Source organism: Culex pipiens, chromosome 2 (assembly GCF_016801865.2).
Source record: "Culex pipiens pallens isolate TS chromosome 2, TS_CPP_V2, whole genome shotgun sequence".
Lineage (NCBI taxonomy): Eukaryota > Metazoa > Arthropoda > Insecta > Diptera > Culicidae > Culex > Culex pipiens.
This window is the reverse complement of record NC_068938.1, coordinates 60,594,056-60,609,709: the sequence shown is the minus strand read 5'-3', so window position 1 is coordinate 60,609,709 and position 15,654 is coordinate 60,594,056. Positions and strand designations below refer to the sequence as shown.

Sequence of the window (15,654 nt, the reverse complement as noted above, 5' to 3'; positions counted from 1 at the left end):
TGTGAATGTTACTACTAAATTAAGTGATTGGTTAGTTAAATAAATCATTTTAGTACTCGAGCAACCCAGAAATGCTGGTTATAATTTATTTATTTCATATTCAATATATTTAAAACGCTTGCACAGGTTTTTCTTCGAGATGGCCTTCGGTGTATCTTCCGGTAAGGGAATGCAAATCAGCTCATCTAGTTGACCTATAGGTGCAAGATGGCGGGATCGGTTGGTAGAACCTATGACGGCGACCATTAGCTCAGCGCTGGTCCACTCGTCAAACTCAAACTGACTCGATCAAACGCAGTCAGGAGCCCCGTGATGAGGATATTGCAGTTCGGGCGACGTTGCCACCGTTCTTTTGATCAACCCGAAAACGGAACCAGTGGTCCCGGCAAGCCTTCCCCTCCGAATCGCTTTCAAGTCCTCCCCGGAACTTATCCTGACCGTCTCCTGCAGCAACTGATGAAGATCTTGGGTACACCGAGTCAGCTGAAAGGACACAAAAGTGACGCACGTTATCACCGACATTAAACTGGACCCTTTGAAGGATGTTCAAAAACTCAACCGAAACTCACCGTTGGTACTGCCGCAACTGGCTTTGGCACGGGCGCCGATCCAAATGTCCAGTCGCAGGTAGCCGACTCGTCCGCGGTTTGTGATGTGATATCATCAAGTATGCCGGGGTTCGTGGTCGTCGTCGCGTCGACGGTACGAGGATCTCCTCTGCGTCGCTGTTGCTGCTCCGTGCGTTGACGCTTTCCGGTTGATGGTTCTGCCAAGATTCTTTGCTGGGGAACCGGATTATTGGTACGGATGATGGTCGCCGCCGTCGTCCTTTTGGTTCTGCTCCTGCTGCTCGAAGCACTTCGGGTTGACGTGGACCAGGTAGATGTGCAGAATTCGCTCCAGGTTCTGGATCAGGTAGCAGATCTTGAACTCGACCAGTCCGCACCACTCGAGGTGGTCGTCGGCGTTGAACTCGTTCAGCCTGACCTTCCGCGTTGAGCTGGACACGTTGAAGTCGAGTTTTGCTGCGGATATGCCGGCGTGGTGATCGGCATCAGGTGGAACCAGTCCTGCACGTTCACCCGCGGATCCCACACTTGAAAGCCCAGATTCACGGTGTTCGGCTGCTTCAGCAACACCGGCTGGGCCACTTCCAGCGCGAAAACACCAGAAAGAATTTGTGCACCAGCGTGGCCGCGACGACATTCGGGTAGAGCTGGCACGTCCTCGCCACCAGCATATCCCACGACACACCTTCAAAGTAACCCAACGAGTTGGAGTAGATTCCATGATCTGAAAAGAAGAAAAAACCCAAAATTCACAAAAAAACCCTAAAAGATACCAACTAAAGCTCAATTCACTCTTCGCCCAAAGCTTGATCGAACGCAGCGGCGGCCGAAAGTTGTCAATGTTGGGCACCAGCCGCAGGATCTCGTTCGCCAGTGATTGAATCTTGCCGGTGTAGGCAATCGACGCAGGAGTGGAGTGGAAGTTTTAGCCGAACACCGTCTAAGGAGCTGCCGCAACTGGCGTAGTCACATGTGCCGATCCAAACCAGCCGCAGGATCTCGTTCGTGACGCGGCACACCGAATTGGACTCCAGATACTTCAGCAGCATATCGTCGCGCAGGACAAAGTTGTCCGGAATCTCCTTCAGCGCCAACCGCGCAAACAGCAAATCATTCTCGATGCCGTCAAAGATCATCTTGACGACCGACACAAACGCCTCTTGGACGGTGCGGCACTCCGTCATCTTGGGCTGTTTCTTCAGCAGCTCGAAGAACGACCCAAAATAGTTCTGCCGTTACGCGGCGCCACGCACAACGCGTCAATATCCGCCCCTTGTGGTGAACGCCCAGCCGGTACGACTCGAACGTGTAGATCTTCCTGCCGAGCTTTTCGACCAGCGATTCCAGCGAACCCGCTGCTTGACCAGCTTGGACAGAATCTTCAACCAGAATCTTCAGCTCGGACTCGTCCTCAAACTCGTTGTACGACTCGAGCGCCTTCTGCAGCTCCACCGTCTTGGTATGGTCTTCCGGCTTCAGCTCCACCAAACTGCACCAAACTGATGGGAAGGATTGCGTTAGCGGGGTGTAGCTGACCGTTGGCGTTGTCTATGAAGAAGAGACGATGCCAAACAGAGCTGGTAGACTCTTGGCTGTTTAATTGTATTTACCAGTGCTTGAGCTGTTGTCGCTCCCGCCGTACTGTAGGTGACCAACTTGGCAAACGTTCCATCGGCTGTAGTTGGGTTGAGTTGCACCACTTTTGATGGAGTTCGCCAGTGATTGAATCTTGCCGGTGTAGGCAATCGACGCAGGAGTGGAGTGGAAGTTTTAGCCGAACACCGTCTAAGGAGCTGCCGCAACTGGCGTAGTCACATGTGCCGATCCAAACGCCGCATAGTCGGCAAAGTCATTTCCACCGGCAGCTGGTTTGCTCACCTGAGACGTCCAAGCACCGCCTAAAAGTATCCTGACCAAAACCTTCTGCTCTTCTGCTTCGGCACAGCCGGATCGTCCGCGGTAGGTGGATTAATATCGTTCAGTTGGCCAAGGCAGCCGACCGACTGCCGACCGGGAGCGGTCATCGATACCACGAATAGTCACAGTTGCAGCATCAGTCGTGCCAACGTTTGAACACCACCGAGTGGGGAGGATAAACCATAACCCCTTCCCCCATGTCCGTTCCGCGAACCAGTTCCGACCGTCCCCGTTGTGTTCCGGGAGTCAGTTCGCATATCCTGTTGAAAGAAAGCGTGTTTGCATCTTCTGACCAATGTGGAATGTAAAAATCAGACGGTTACTTTTCTGCTCCGTCGGTTTTGCACCTTCCGGATTGTCCGGAAGAATCAAAACAAAGAGGAAAACTTCTTCCTGCAACATATTTTGCAACGTCCGAACAATTTTGTTTGACCATCCGAATTGTCCGGGCGTTGCAAAATATGTTGGAGGAGGAAGTTTTGCCTCTTCCGGACAATCCGGAAGGTGCGAAACCGACGGAGGAGAAAAATAATCCGCAAGGTGCATAATAGTTACCATTCAGACAGCCCGGAACTAGATCCGGTAAGTTTTGAAGAGCATTTTACAAGAGCTTACCTGTAACGAACTGGACTTACACGGAGAATCAGCATTACACTTTTTGCAGTTCGATTTTACACCACCGACTAGTTTCAACCCTCGAACTGAAAAAGGTGTAAAATGCGAACTGCAAAAAGTGTAAAAGTTACATCTTTTCCAGTTCAGGGGTCCGAACTGCAAAAGGTGTAACTTTTGGACTTAGAAAATTTTTAAAGAATCTGCGGAATTATTTCACCCGCTGTCAAATCGGGACTTAGTGTTTTTTAGAAGCTGGCGGTCAGACGATTTGGAATGGTAAGTGTTGTACAAAGTGAGACAGGTGCCGGAAAAAGTAAAATTCCGGTTCCCCCAGATCGGAATCCCAAGAATTACGGGCCAGTTAATGTTTTTGTGGCCAGATCCTGTTAATTTCTTGGTTCTTGGTTCCGGCAGGAAAATATACAAATCTGTCGGTTACGGCCGGAATTTGCAAGATTTCGGTTCCCCTAGACCGGAAAACCAAGGATAAAGAGCCAGTGAAAGGTTTTGTGGCCAGATCCGGTTGATTTCTTGGTTCCCCGGTCTGGGGGAAGCGAATTGAATCTTCCGGCAATGATTATTGGCAATCTGTCGGCCAAAACCGGGAAACACAAGACTCCGCTTCCCCCAAACCGGATAACAAAGAATTCCGGATCGGTGACCCATATGTGGCCGATTTCTGTCAGAATCTTGACGCCCTGGTCGAGGAGAAGCGAAATTGTACCTTCCGGCAACGATTCCTGGCAATCTGTTGGCCAACATCAGGAAACGCAGGATTCCGCTTCCCCCAAACCGGATAACGAAGAATTTTTGTGGCCGATTTAGTTTAGATTCTAGGTTTTCTGGTTTGGGGGAAGCGAATTGAATCTTCCGGCTATGATTCTTGGCAATCTGTCGACCAAAAACTGGAATCGCAAGATTCCGCTTCCCCCAAACCAGCCAATTCCAGACAGATTCCGGATCGGTGGAACTTTTTGTGGCCGATTTCGGTTAGAATCTTGATTCCGCGGTCGAGGGGAAGCGGAATTGAATCTTCCGGCAATGATTCTTGGCAATCTGTCGGCCAAATCGGGAAACGCAAGATTCCGCTTCCCCCCCATCTGGAGTTTCAGCTCACGGGAAGTGTCCAAACGCTCCGTCTTACCGGAAGTCTCTACCCGCAAGCACAACAAATCTCGCAAATCCTCGTCGTCAGAGTACGTCCGCGAAATCACAACCAAGTCGTTCCGCTGGTCCTGTTCCCCCTCTACTCCAGCAGAAGCCGCAGCAAGCACGGAGTGTCGCTTTAACCCTTCTGAACCAGCAGCAAGTTTACTCGTCACCGTCACCCGTCGAGCAGCGTTTCGCGATTCCCAACGTGATCGTCCCTCTCGCCGGTCAGCCGCAGCAAGTTCGCGGTGAGGTGGCGTCCTGACACTGGCTGCGGCGGTCTCAGGTGCTATAGAAGGAGGTGACCAGAACCAACCGTTTTAATCCAAACCGGTGTGGACCGCCGCTAAAGTGAACTCAGCGCGCCACGGAACACGGTCCGGCTTGAAAAGATGCTCACGGCAAGCACCTGTAAGTGTTGGGAGGGGGGGTTTGTTGTGATGCCACTCCAAAAATGGAGCTAAATTTTTTGATTGCCCTTTATCGGGGGAACCGTTTTTTTTTTGTTCTCTTCCAGCGTCTTGGGTGAAGTTCTTTACCAAAGCCGGCATTCCATCGCAGGCGGCCGCCGGGTACGCGCATGTGTTTGTTGAGAACCGGTTCCAGATAGACATGCTGATGGACGACGATGGGAGACTTCATTGCCATCCTGTGCCACCTGAAGACAGTTTGCAACCAGAGTGCCCGCGACCGGGTGCTGTCCTCGCAGTCGGCAGTCGTCGAGGTAGCAGCGGTTTCCGCCACGCTGAGCAACCCACCCAAATCGGCGGTGTCCCGTAAGATCCTTTTGCTCAGGAGCGCTGAAGAATTCGCTTTTATCCCTTGTTGACCTTTTCAGGCCCCAGCTCGGCGGGGTCTCTGCCGAGCAAATCGCGGAAAGACTTTTTCGAGCACAAAATCACACTTCCGGCTGGCGGCGGATCTACCACGAACATTGTGCGCATCGACGGTCGGTAGCATAGCAAGTGGAGTGCCGTCGTCAAACGGCTCGAGCGCAACTCCAATGACGAAGAGGAGGAGGATGGAGAATTTGACGACGCCGGAAACGGAAGGAAACCGCCGAAGAATATGGCCTCGAAGGTCACACTCAAGAATATCGAGGCGCTTGGGAAGAAGAGTGACAATTTCGGAGGCGGCGGCGGTTCAATCTTTTCGCGGCTGGGCGACAGAGTGACGAAGCGCCCGCCGGGATACTGATAAAGTCCCCGGTAAGTGTTGATGATTTGGTCAAAAGTCAGGCTGCCTCACTAACGTTTAAACTTTTTCAGCAACAACCCACCCGCCAACTCCCTCCCAAATCCAGAACGTCATTCCGGTGAAGAAGATCCCTGCCAAGATGGTCACGGCAGGTGACGAACAGTCGCTCTCCTCGCGACGGCGCAGCTTTGACCGCATGAACTCGGACGGTAAGGCGGCCAAATCCGTATCCTTCTCGAAGGAGGACGAAGTGCTCGAAATCGAATCCCGTCCCAAGGATTCATTAGCTCCCAGGCCCGGATGCGCTTACAGGATCGGAAACTCCCGGTACGGGCACGTCTAGGTGGCGGTGGCGCTCTTATCCAAGCCGGGAAACGTCGACCGCACTTCCCAAAATAAACAGCCAACGGCGGTGTTGAACTCCGGGTCCTCATCAGGAACAACTGATGGCTTCCTCTTGCTCCCCCCAACCTGTTGTGGCAACTAATATGCTTCAACAATCAACTCGGAACATCCGTCAGGACCTGTGGATCCGGATGGGCATTGCCAAGAGGCCACGGCCACTCCCTGCAACAAAAATTACGCCATGACCTGGGAGCAGAGTGTGTCAACTTGAATTTCAGCAGAAATATCAATTTCTCTATTGTGAAATGGATAAAGCAATTGTAAACAATTTAGAATATAATAAAAAATATTTGATGTGCCAGTTTTTATTGCAATTTAATAATCAATAAATAAAAATCCGAAACAAAATGAAAATACGCCCGTATGTATGCAATTTTCCAACCGGTGAAACGTTTCAATTTCAATTTTACACGAAATCCAGTTCGACCCCTGTTACACGAAAGTATGTAATCGTACCTGAACTGAATTTCGTGTAATCGAACTCGATTTCGTGTAATGCCGATCCTCCGTGTAATGCCGATCCTCCGTGTAGCCGCAACACTTGAAAGACTGTGGCAAAAATGACAAGTTCAATTTACTCAAACGTCAGTTCAGCTTTTGAACTGTCGTTTGAATGAAAAATCCACTCATAATCAAGTTCAGAAAACCACTCATTTTCAGTTCGAGATCTGAACTTGATTTTGAGTGGATTTGAACTTGATTTTGAGTACATCCAGCTGACCGTGTGACTCATGAGGAAGGCAACATTACACTGGTAAACAGCATTACACTTTTTTCAGTTCACGTTTACACACTTGTATGGGATTTTTCAGTTCAAGTATGATAACACACTTTCGTGTAATCATACTTGAACTGAAAAATCCCATACAAGTGTGTAAAAGTGAACTGAACAGTGTGTAATGTTGATTATCAGTGTATATTTGGAGCTGGTGAATCGATTAGGTCAACTTCGCGAGCGAGTTCATGAAAATCGATCTAAATTCGACCAAGAAACGTCAAACTAAATGTTTGTTTTGAAAAAAAGTAAAATAAATTTTAATTTTCTCTTCTCCGTCGTAACTCTTTTTCGCGAAATTTGCGAAGCTTGAAACTAGTTTCTTTCAATCGTCCAGCCTCTCCACCACGTCACCAACCAGTTGGGGCGTCGTGACGCGATCGTTTTCTCGTTCGTTCGAAAAGAGAAAAAATAGTGGGAGAAGCTGCAGTCGTGTAGCCATTAATCTGCAGCAGCACCCCCTCCCCACACAGGAGGACGATGAGCGTTGCGGATCCGTGGTGCAATCCAAACCCAAGTAGTGACGCAATCTGCTCCGCTGTCCAGCTGCAGTTCGAGGACAACTTTGAGCCAGCCGCCGTCGGGGATCAGCAGCAACCGCGGGACGGAAGACTTCCGGACTCGGACAGCTATTTGGCCGCGTTAGGTAATTTGAGAGAGGATTGTAATTGTTTTGGCACAATGTATGGCAAACTTAGTCTTGTTGTTTGTGCCACCATTTTGCCTTTCTGATAAGAGGCAGATTTGAAGCTCTCGAAAGAGTCAAAACGTTATCAATTTAATGGCTTCCCTCGCCCCTTTATCACACGCAGAACGTAGACTTCGTAGGCTGAGAACCAATCCGACCGTCCTGCAGCAGTTGGCCGAACGTCGCGAAGCTTGTATGCAACAGCTGCTGAACGACCCCGCCGCCTCATCGCAGAACTACGACCAGCTGGACGAACCCGTGATCAACCACGAACTGTTGCGCATCATTCGGCCGGAACAAGCCCTCTCGGCAGCGGAGCTAGCGCATCTCCTTAAGCACGATCATCTCGAGGGAGAGGAAACCCAAGAAGACCAGCAGCAGCAACAGGACTACGGCAAGGAAGGGGAGGAAAGTGGAACCGAGAGCTCCACCAGTCGTTAGAGGGATTGAGAAGGAGAAAAAAAGTGGTAAGTTGACAGAAAGCGGCAACTTTGCATTGATCTTTATCATTAGTCACGATGGAGGAGGGAGGTTGTTACATTGTGGGATGGTTTTTTTTTTTGCGTGATCTGCGGTAAGGGTAATTTGTTGTAGTCAGGGGTGTTCATAATAGAAGTTTTAGGACGAGTTAAACAAAATCAATCGATTTTCTAAAATCAATTTAGATGGTGTAGAGCAATAAAAAAATAAAAAAAAATTCCAAGTGGTGTTAAGTGATTAATACATAGGACCTGTTAAAACAGAGCGAGAATTAATTTTGCAATTGAAAATTACTTTTTGTAAAAGTTTGATAAAACCGAGCTATAATATTTACAATTTTTTTTTTTCGAAAAATTTGTATTTTATAAATTGACACACTCTTCCATCCTCAAAAACAATCTTTTCAACTGGCTGCAAAAAATCTCTATGAAAAAGAAAATTACAAAACTGTTAATCCAACCTTTGGTTGCAGAGATATGACTTTGCAAAGAATGAAAATTGGAGAATAATGTTTTTTTAGTACGACCGATAAGCCTTATTTTTTCAGACAACGATATTTATCATGGAAGCTAAAGAACCAAAATTAAATGTTGAAGCTGAGTATGGAGCTCGAACAAAACGCGGTCGAGAAAAGTTGGGCATTCTTTTTTTACTCTTTTCGTTATTTTCAAAAAAATGCACTTTTTTAAATCTCGGTTTAAAAAAATCCTATTTTATTTCCCTCAAATTCTTAAATTCTAAAATTCTTAAATTCTTAAATTCTTAAATTCTTAAATCCTTAAATTCTTATATTCTTAAATTCTTATTTTTTTCAATTCTCAAATTCTTAAATTCTTAAATTCTTAAATTCTTAAATTCTTAAATTCTTAAATTCTTAAATTCTTAAATTCGTAAATTCTTAAATTCTTAAATTCTTAAATTCTTGAATTCTTAAATTCTTAAATTCTTAAATACTTAAATTCTAAAATTTTCAAATTCTTAAATTCCTAAATTCTTAAATACTTAAATTCTAAAATTTTTAAATACCCCATCTTTGCTGCCATATTTGATAAATAACAGAAAATCATTATTTGTGAATAACCAAATTTCGCGTTTCGATTATCCAGAGTAAAATGTTGGCGGAGACTATGGATAATCGAGTTAGCACTGTATTTATTTTTTTTAATCCCTATATTTTTTTTACTTTTTTGTGTTGAAAAATCTGCCCCTTTTTGAAATTTTAATTTTTTCTAATGTTGAGTTTTGGGCACATTTATATTTTTGCGTTTCTAAATTTTTGAAACTTCGTTATGTTTTTAAAGCTCAAATTCCCAATTTCAGTTATTTTAAAATTCTTAAATTCCTTAATCTTCACAGATTAAAAAAATATATATTCTAAAATACTTTTATTTTTAAATTCTTAAGCAAAAATCGTGATTCTCTTTACCCGTAGTGAAATTTTGGTGAGAACTTTGGATAATCAAGTTAAAACATTGTTTGCATGTTTTTGAATTAATTTTGTTCTGATTATTTATATTTTAAGTTCCTTTTTCTCAATTTATATTTTCTAGTTTCTATTTTTTTAATTTTCGAGTAAAAACTGTATAAAATTTTTTTTAATCATTAAATTTTTGAAATTTTATTTGTTTTACAATAATAAAAAAAGCATTTTTTATTTGTAATTTTTCCAACATGTGTATTTTTAAGGTTCCAAACTTCTTAGTTTAAAAATTTCTGAATCTCCGATTTTTATTATTTTTCACTGTTTAGAATGTGTTATTTTTGATTCTTGAAGTTTTAAATTTCACCATTTTAAAATTGTTTTATTTATTTTCTATTTTCTATGTTTTTTAACGTTTCAATGTTTCTGGAGTTTTTTTTTTAAAGGTCCGATGAACCAAATTTTTAATTTTTGTTTTTTAATACCCCTGACTCAAGGCGGTTTTAAAAACACCCAACGAGCAGAAACTGAAAATTTACGATGCCAACATTTCAAAAAGCATCATGTACAAACCATGCGTTTTGAGAAAAACGCATTTGAATGTTGTGCATCCATTTTCAATTACCATTTTTATATAAAAACAAAATAAGATGTTCTAATGATAACAAACGATGAAAAACGTTGCTTTTGTTGATACTTGATCATCCATATTGAATAAAACATTATTTCCGTAATTTTATTTGAGAAAAACAAACATAACTTCTTTTGAAATCTCCAACGTCGATATCACCCTGCTGTCACTGAGGGGGGCGCTTTGTTATGATTCGTTTTTCTTTGCCGAATGTACATGGCGCTTTTTTCATGTTGCTTTTTTTCGTCACGAGGTTTATGTAGTCTTTTGTTTGACAGGTTGACAGGGCTATATAAACAGGAACTGCTGATGGCAGAGATTTTGTTTATGTTACTTTATTTAAAATCATGATTAAACAGACTTTACTGAAGTAACTTTTGCTCATTTTTGGTGGAGAGGTAGCTTATTAGAAGTACTTTCAGAATATACAATAACCCAGAAAGTGTTAAAATGTACATGATGCCTTTTGAAATGTTACCGTCGATTTGGTTTATTGGACCTTTAAAAAAAGAACTCCAGATTTGTATGTTTGAATACGTGCCATGCAAAATGCAACTGCCGTACGATTTTTTATGGGAGTAATTCCCTAAAATTTCAAACATTGATTATTTTTTGCATCTTATTTGCCTTAAACTTTGTAGGGGCCTTCTCTAGGACCAAAGAAGCTTTTTGCGTTATCGGTTCTCCCCTACTAATTTGATAGCTTTCCTTACAAAAATTGTATCTAAATATTCTAAAATCTGTATCTTGAGAGCCGAATTTTTGATGGATGTGTTCTCTGAATAGCTGAACTCACCACCTTGAACACCCCTGACTCAAACTGCAATCAGCATTCTTAATGTGTGACTCGGCGTTAATCAGCACTAGCCAATCGTTAGCATTCGTGACCGGATCTGTTTCGTTTCATCGCACCTACAGAGAGATTGAGAGAGCGCGCAGCACTTTTCCGTTAGTTCTACACGTTCAAGCCACAAACCAGCACCATGGCATCATCGACCAGCGGCACCAAAATCGACCTCGACCAGGTTGCGTACTTCCTGATCACCGGCGCCTCTCGCGGCATCGGCCAACGGATGGCCATCGAAACGGCGCGTCGCTTCCGGGCTGGGTCCATCGTGGTTCTGCTTGCGCGGTCCGCTTCCGGGCTGGAGTCTACGCGGGCGGAGATCTTGGAGGTGAACCCGCACATAACTGTGGTTACGAGTTCGGTGGATTTGAGTAACGCCTCGCGGGAGCTGCTGGAGGACATTATCGGGAAGTCGCTCGGGAAGAAGCCGGTGGAGAGTTTTGGGCTGGCGGCGATCGTTCACAACGTGGGCACGATCGGGAACGTGGAACGCAAGGCGATCGATATGGCGGATCGGCAAGAGTGGGAGGAGTACTTTGCGACGAATGTCATCACGGTGGGAGTTTTGAACAGCTGCTTTCTGCGCCGGTTTGGCGAGTGTCCGCGGAAGTTGGTCGTGAATATTACCTCGAAGGCGTGCCTGGTTCCGTTCAAAAGCATGGGATTCTACTGCTCCGGGAAGGCTGCCCGTGAAATGTACTTCAAGGTGCTGGCCGACGAAGAGCCGGACTTGGTGGTGCTGAACTACTCGCCAGGGCCGGTCGATACCGACATGACGGTAGACATTCAGGGTCGCTCGAACGCCGAGGAGATCCGCGCGTACTTCAAAGGGCTGCGCGATTCCACGACCATGCTCACGACGCACCAAACGACGGCCAAGTTCCTGAGCGTGCTCGAGGCGGGCCAGTTCAAATCTGGCGATCACGTTGATTATTACGATTAAACACACACATTCCACTTATTCATCTTATGTGTTACTTGCTTATTATATGCTACCAATAAATGTGCAAATATTACTCAGCAAACAAGTAACGGCGTGTTTCTTTTCGTCTCTTTCTATCTCTTTCCAGAATCACTACCCCCTAACTAAAATCCGAAAACATCCTTTCAAAAAAAAAAAAAAAATGATGAATTCCACCTTTGGCAAAACGTTTCTCTTTCTCACGAACCTCGCGTGGAAGAGTCGGGTCTCACTGCCGGTGCTCATAACGGCCGGTTTCATGATACTGAACTTTCGCTGGGAGGTCGAGATCAACATCCACACCGAGCGGATCGCCATCCAGGGCGTGGATGATGGGCGGGGTGGTGGAGGAGGCGGCGGTGCCAATCGGGTTGCCGGCGTGGCCGCGATCGATTACAGCCTGGAGGAGTCGTGGGAAAGTACCGACGAGGACGAGGACGACGATGAGTACGACGAGGACGAGGAAACGGAGTACGATTCCGAGGGGGATGATGAAGATCTGTCCACGGATGACGAGTTGAGGCGGATATCGTTGGTTACGTTTTGAGCGGGGAGAGTTTGGTATGCAGAGTGGTTGGTCTCTCGAATCGATGCAAACGCATGTTTGGGATTTGACTATATTTATTGGAATAAATTTTAATGTGCGAATATTGTGCTTTACTTTCTTTAGTGCTGACATTTAATGGAGTAAAAAGTTTTAAAAGTCAAGGGGAACCTGGGTAAATGTTGAGGAATTTCAAGTAATTGTAACTCTAAAGTACGTGCTAATTATTGCACTTGGTTGTAATTTCTTGACTCACGATCGTGATTTTTCGTAATGTGTCAACGGTAAGTCGTAATTTTTCGATAGTTCATTGAGATCATTCGATCGTAATTTCACGAAATATCATCGTAAAATAACAACTGACGATCGAGGAAATCTAAACATGTGTTCGAAGCTTGTTTTCGCTTTTGGTTTGAAATCCAAAATTAAAAAATCGGAAATTATTTTTGTTTTATTCAAGAATCTACACTCAAAGTAAAAAGTATCCTTTTTTCAAGTTCACCCGACGTCACCCTTTAAAAGGCCCAGTCAAATCAATCCGAATTCTGAAACGAAATCTATTTAGAATCGTACATAAATTGGTTGTTGCGCCGAGTAAACTTTAAAAAAGGATAGAAAGTATCCTTTTTGAGGATTGAAAGTACCCTTTTGAGGGATACTTCTGACTTTGAGTGCAAACCTTCAAGAATTTAAAATTCAAGAAATCAAAAAAAAATAAAAATAAAAAAAAAATTAAAATTTAATCAAAAATTGTATCCAGGGTTTTAAGAGCGAGTTTTTCACCGATGTGAAACAGGTCGTATCGAGGTGCTCCGATTTGGATGAAACTTTCAGGGTTTGTTTGTCTATACATGAGATGAACTCATGCCAAATATGAGCCCTCTACGACAAAGGGAAGTGGGGTAAAACGGGCATTGAAGTTTGAGGTCCAAAAAACATGAAAAATCTTAAAATTGCTCGCATTTCCGTAAAACTTCATCAATTCCAACTCTCTTAGATGCATTCGAATGGTCTTTTGAAGCCCTTCAAAATGTGCTATAGACATCCAGGATTGGTTTGACTTTTTCTCATAGCTTTTGCAAATTACTGTTAAAAATTGATGTTTTTTAAAACCTTAATAACTTTTCCCAACAGCCTCCAACACCCATACTCCCATAGGTCAAAAGTTAGGGAATTTCATGGACTATAAGCCTACGGTACTAACTTTTTGGCCAATCGCAGTTTTTCTCATAGTTTTACGGTTTTTCTAGAACTAACATTTTACAACGTTAGTTTTTGCCCTGTAGGTCGCCATAGCGGCATTTTTTGGTCTCAATTTTGTCATATTCGGAATCCTCGGACAATTTCACGTAAGTTAGAAGTATTGGAGTTGTAAATTTGATTGGAAAAATTGCCGTTTAGAATGAATTAAAATATTTTTTAACAATTTGTTGGATTGGGGGTAAAACAGGTTTTCGCCTACTTGATACAGCATTTGACGTATTGGTCATAGGGTTAATAAGATCTTTTTCTTTTTTCAAAAATGTTTTATTTAATTATTTTTTAAAGAAATATTACAACTCCAATACTTCTAACTTACGTGAAATTGTCCGAGGATTCCGAATATGACAAAATTGAGACCAAAAAATGCCGCTATGGCGGCCTACAGGGCAAAAACTAACGTTGTAGAATGTTTGTTCTAGAAAAACCGTAAAACTATGAGAAAAACTGCGATTGGCCTAAAAATTTGGAACCGTAGGCTTATAGTCCATGAAATTCCCTAACTTTTGACCTATGGGAGTATGGGTGTTGGAGGCTGTTGGGAAAAGTTATTAAGGTTTTATAAAAATCCATTTTAAACAGTAATTTGCAAAAGCTATGAGAAAAAGTCAAACCAATCCTGGATGTCTATAGCACATTTTGAAGGGCTTCAAAAGACCATTCGAATGCATCTAAGAGAGTTGGAATTGATGAAGTTTTACGGAAATGCGAGCAATTTTAAGATTTTTCATGTTTTTTGGACCTCAAACTTCAATGCCCGTTTTACCCCACTTTCCTTTGTCGTAGAGGGCTCATATTTGGCATGAGTTCATCTCATGTATAGACAAACAAACTCTGAAAGTTTCATCCAAATCGGAGCACCTCGATACGACCCCTAGAACAAACCGAGCAGAATCTACAAATACTGCCTCTTAAGCGAAGATGGCGCTCTAATGGTGAACATCCGAAATGTCAAAATCGCGCAGTAGCACCAACATTAGAAAACAAATGTGGCTGTCATGCCATGGCACACTTCTTTCGGAATATTGGTACCACTGCGTGATTTTGACATTTCGGACGTTCACCATTAGAACGCCATCTTCGCTTAAAAACCTGGATACACAGTGTACTGCCGTTCTACGCATAATTGTCCCATGTCAGTTTTCGATGATTTTGACTTTTTATCATTTTTAAGTTTAGTTTTACGTATACTTTCAGAAAAACACATAAAATCTAGTACTTTGTTCAGAAAATCATTGAAAACAACACCAAGTCTGTTTGTCCCATCGTTGAACTTCTACGCATAATTGTCCCACCAAGTATTTTCTATCACGAAATCATGAGTTTTACGAAGCATTTTATCTTGTTTACCTGTTTAACTGCAAGAGGATTACAAATAAGGGTGATAACATGTTAACCGGGGTGATTAGGGTCATATAAGGCGAATAGGGAACCACGGGACAATTAGGCGTAGAAACACAGAAATCGATCGAAAAATTTCAATCGCGTTTTGCTCAGTTGCCCTTTTTTTGAACATGGGACAATTATGCGTAGAACGGCAGTGTATGTATAAAAAAATAATTGTTAAACATAAATTTAAACTCCAAAATTTATTTGTTTTAAATTTAGGTACTTAGAAATTTCCCTGGAGATGGAGCCACACGTTGCCGTCGTTTCAGGGCTATTTGCCAAGATGAGCAACTCTCTACGAAATTGGCCGATTTCGACCATTTTTATTTTTTGTATTTTTTTATTCGACTCAAACTTTGTGGGGGCCTTCCCTATGACCAAATAAGCTATTTTGCGTCATTGGTTCACCCATACAAGTCTCCATACAATTTTGGCTGCTGTCCATATAAAAATGGTATGTGAATATTCAGCTGTAACTTTTGACTGAATTTTCTGATCAATTTGGTGTCTTCGGCAAAGTTGTAGCTATTGTTGAGGACTTTTGAGAAAAAAAAGGTACACGGAAAAAAAATTGTAGATTTTTTTATCAACTTTTTTTTCACTAAAACGTACTATACGTATTTTTTGATTTTTAAGATTTTTTGATATGTTTTAGGGTACAAAAATCCGCAACTTTTGAGCCATAGAGAAACACGGTCAAAAAATCTGCCGCCGAGTTATGAATATTTGAAGAAATAGTGATTTTTGAAAAAAATCGAAATTTCATGTAAAAACAAATTTGACGTAATTTTTTAATGCAAAATTGTA

At 43.2% G+C, this 15,654-nt stretch overlaps 3 protein-coding genes and 1 pseudogene across 3 annotated transcripts; 3 read left to right on the top strand and 1 right to left on the bottom strand.

The window, feature by feature from the left end:
- Nucleotides 1–187: 187 nt before the first annotated feature.
- LOC120413604 (poly(A) polymerase type 3-like) lies at nucleotides 188–2,593 on the bottom strand (annotated as a pseudogene).
- Nucleotides 2,594–4,211: 1,618 nt separating this feature from the next.
- Nucleotides 4,212–5,410, top strand: LOC120413603 (uncharacterized). The gene is made up of 3 exons (XM_052707834.1): nucleotides 4,212–4,661; nucleotides 4,768–5,026; nucleotides 5,089–5,410. The coding sequence occupies exons 1-3, from the start codon at nucleotides 4,643–4,645 to the stop codon at nucleotides 5,210–5,212; spliced, it is 402 nt and encodes a 133-aa protein (XP_052563794.1). The 5' UTR covers nucleotides 4,212–4,642; the 3' UTR covers nucleotides 5,213–5,410.
- A 2,232-nt stretch (nucleotides 5,411–7,642) lies between these two features.
- Nucleotides 7,643–11,725, top strand: LOC120413633 (sepiapterin reductase-like). Its single transcript, XM_039574550.2, has 2 exons — nucleotides 7,643–7,782; nucleotides 10,765–11,725. Exon 2 carries the CDS (start codon nucleotides 10,830–10,832, stop codon nucleotides 11,634–11,636), a length of 807 nt encoding a protein of 268 aa, XP_039430484.1. The 5' UTR covers nucleotides 7,643–7,782; nucleotides 10,765–10,829; the 3' UTR covers nucleotides 11,637–11,725.
- A 95-nt stretch (nucleotides 11,726–11,820) lies between these two features.
- LOC120413601 (zinc finger protein AEBP2-like) lies at nucleotides 11,821–12,201 on the top strand. Its single transcript, XM_039574508.1, has one exon. The coding sequence runs from the start codon at nucleotides 11,821–11,823 to the stop codon at nucleotides 12,199–12,201; it is 381 nt and encodes a 126-aa protein (XP_039430442.1).
- The last annotated feature ends 3,453 nt before the right edge of the window (nucleotides 12,202–15,654 follow it).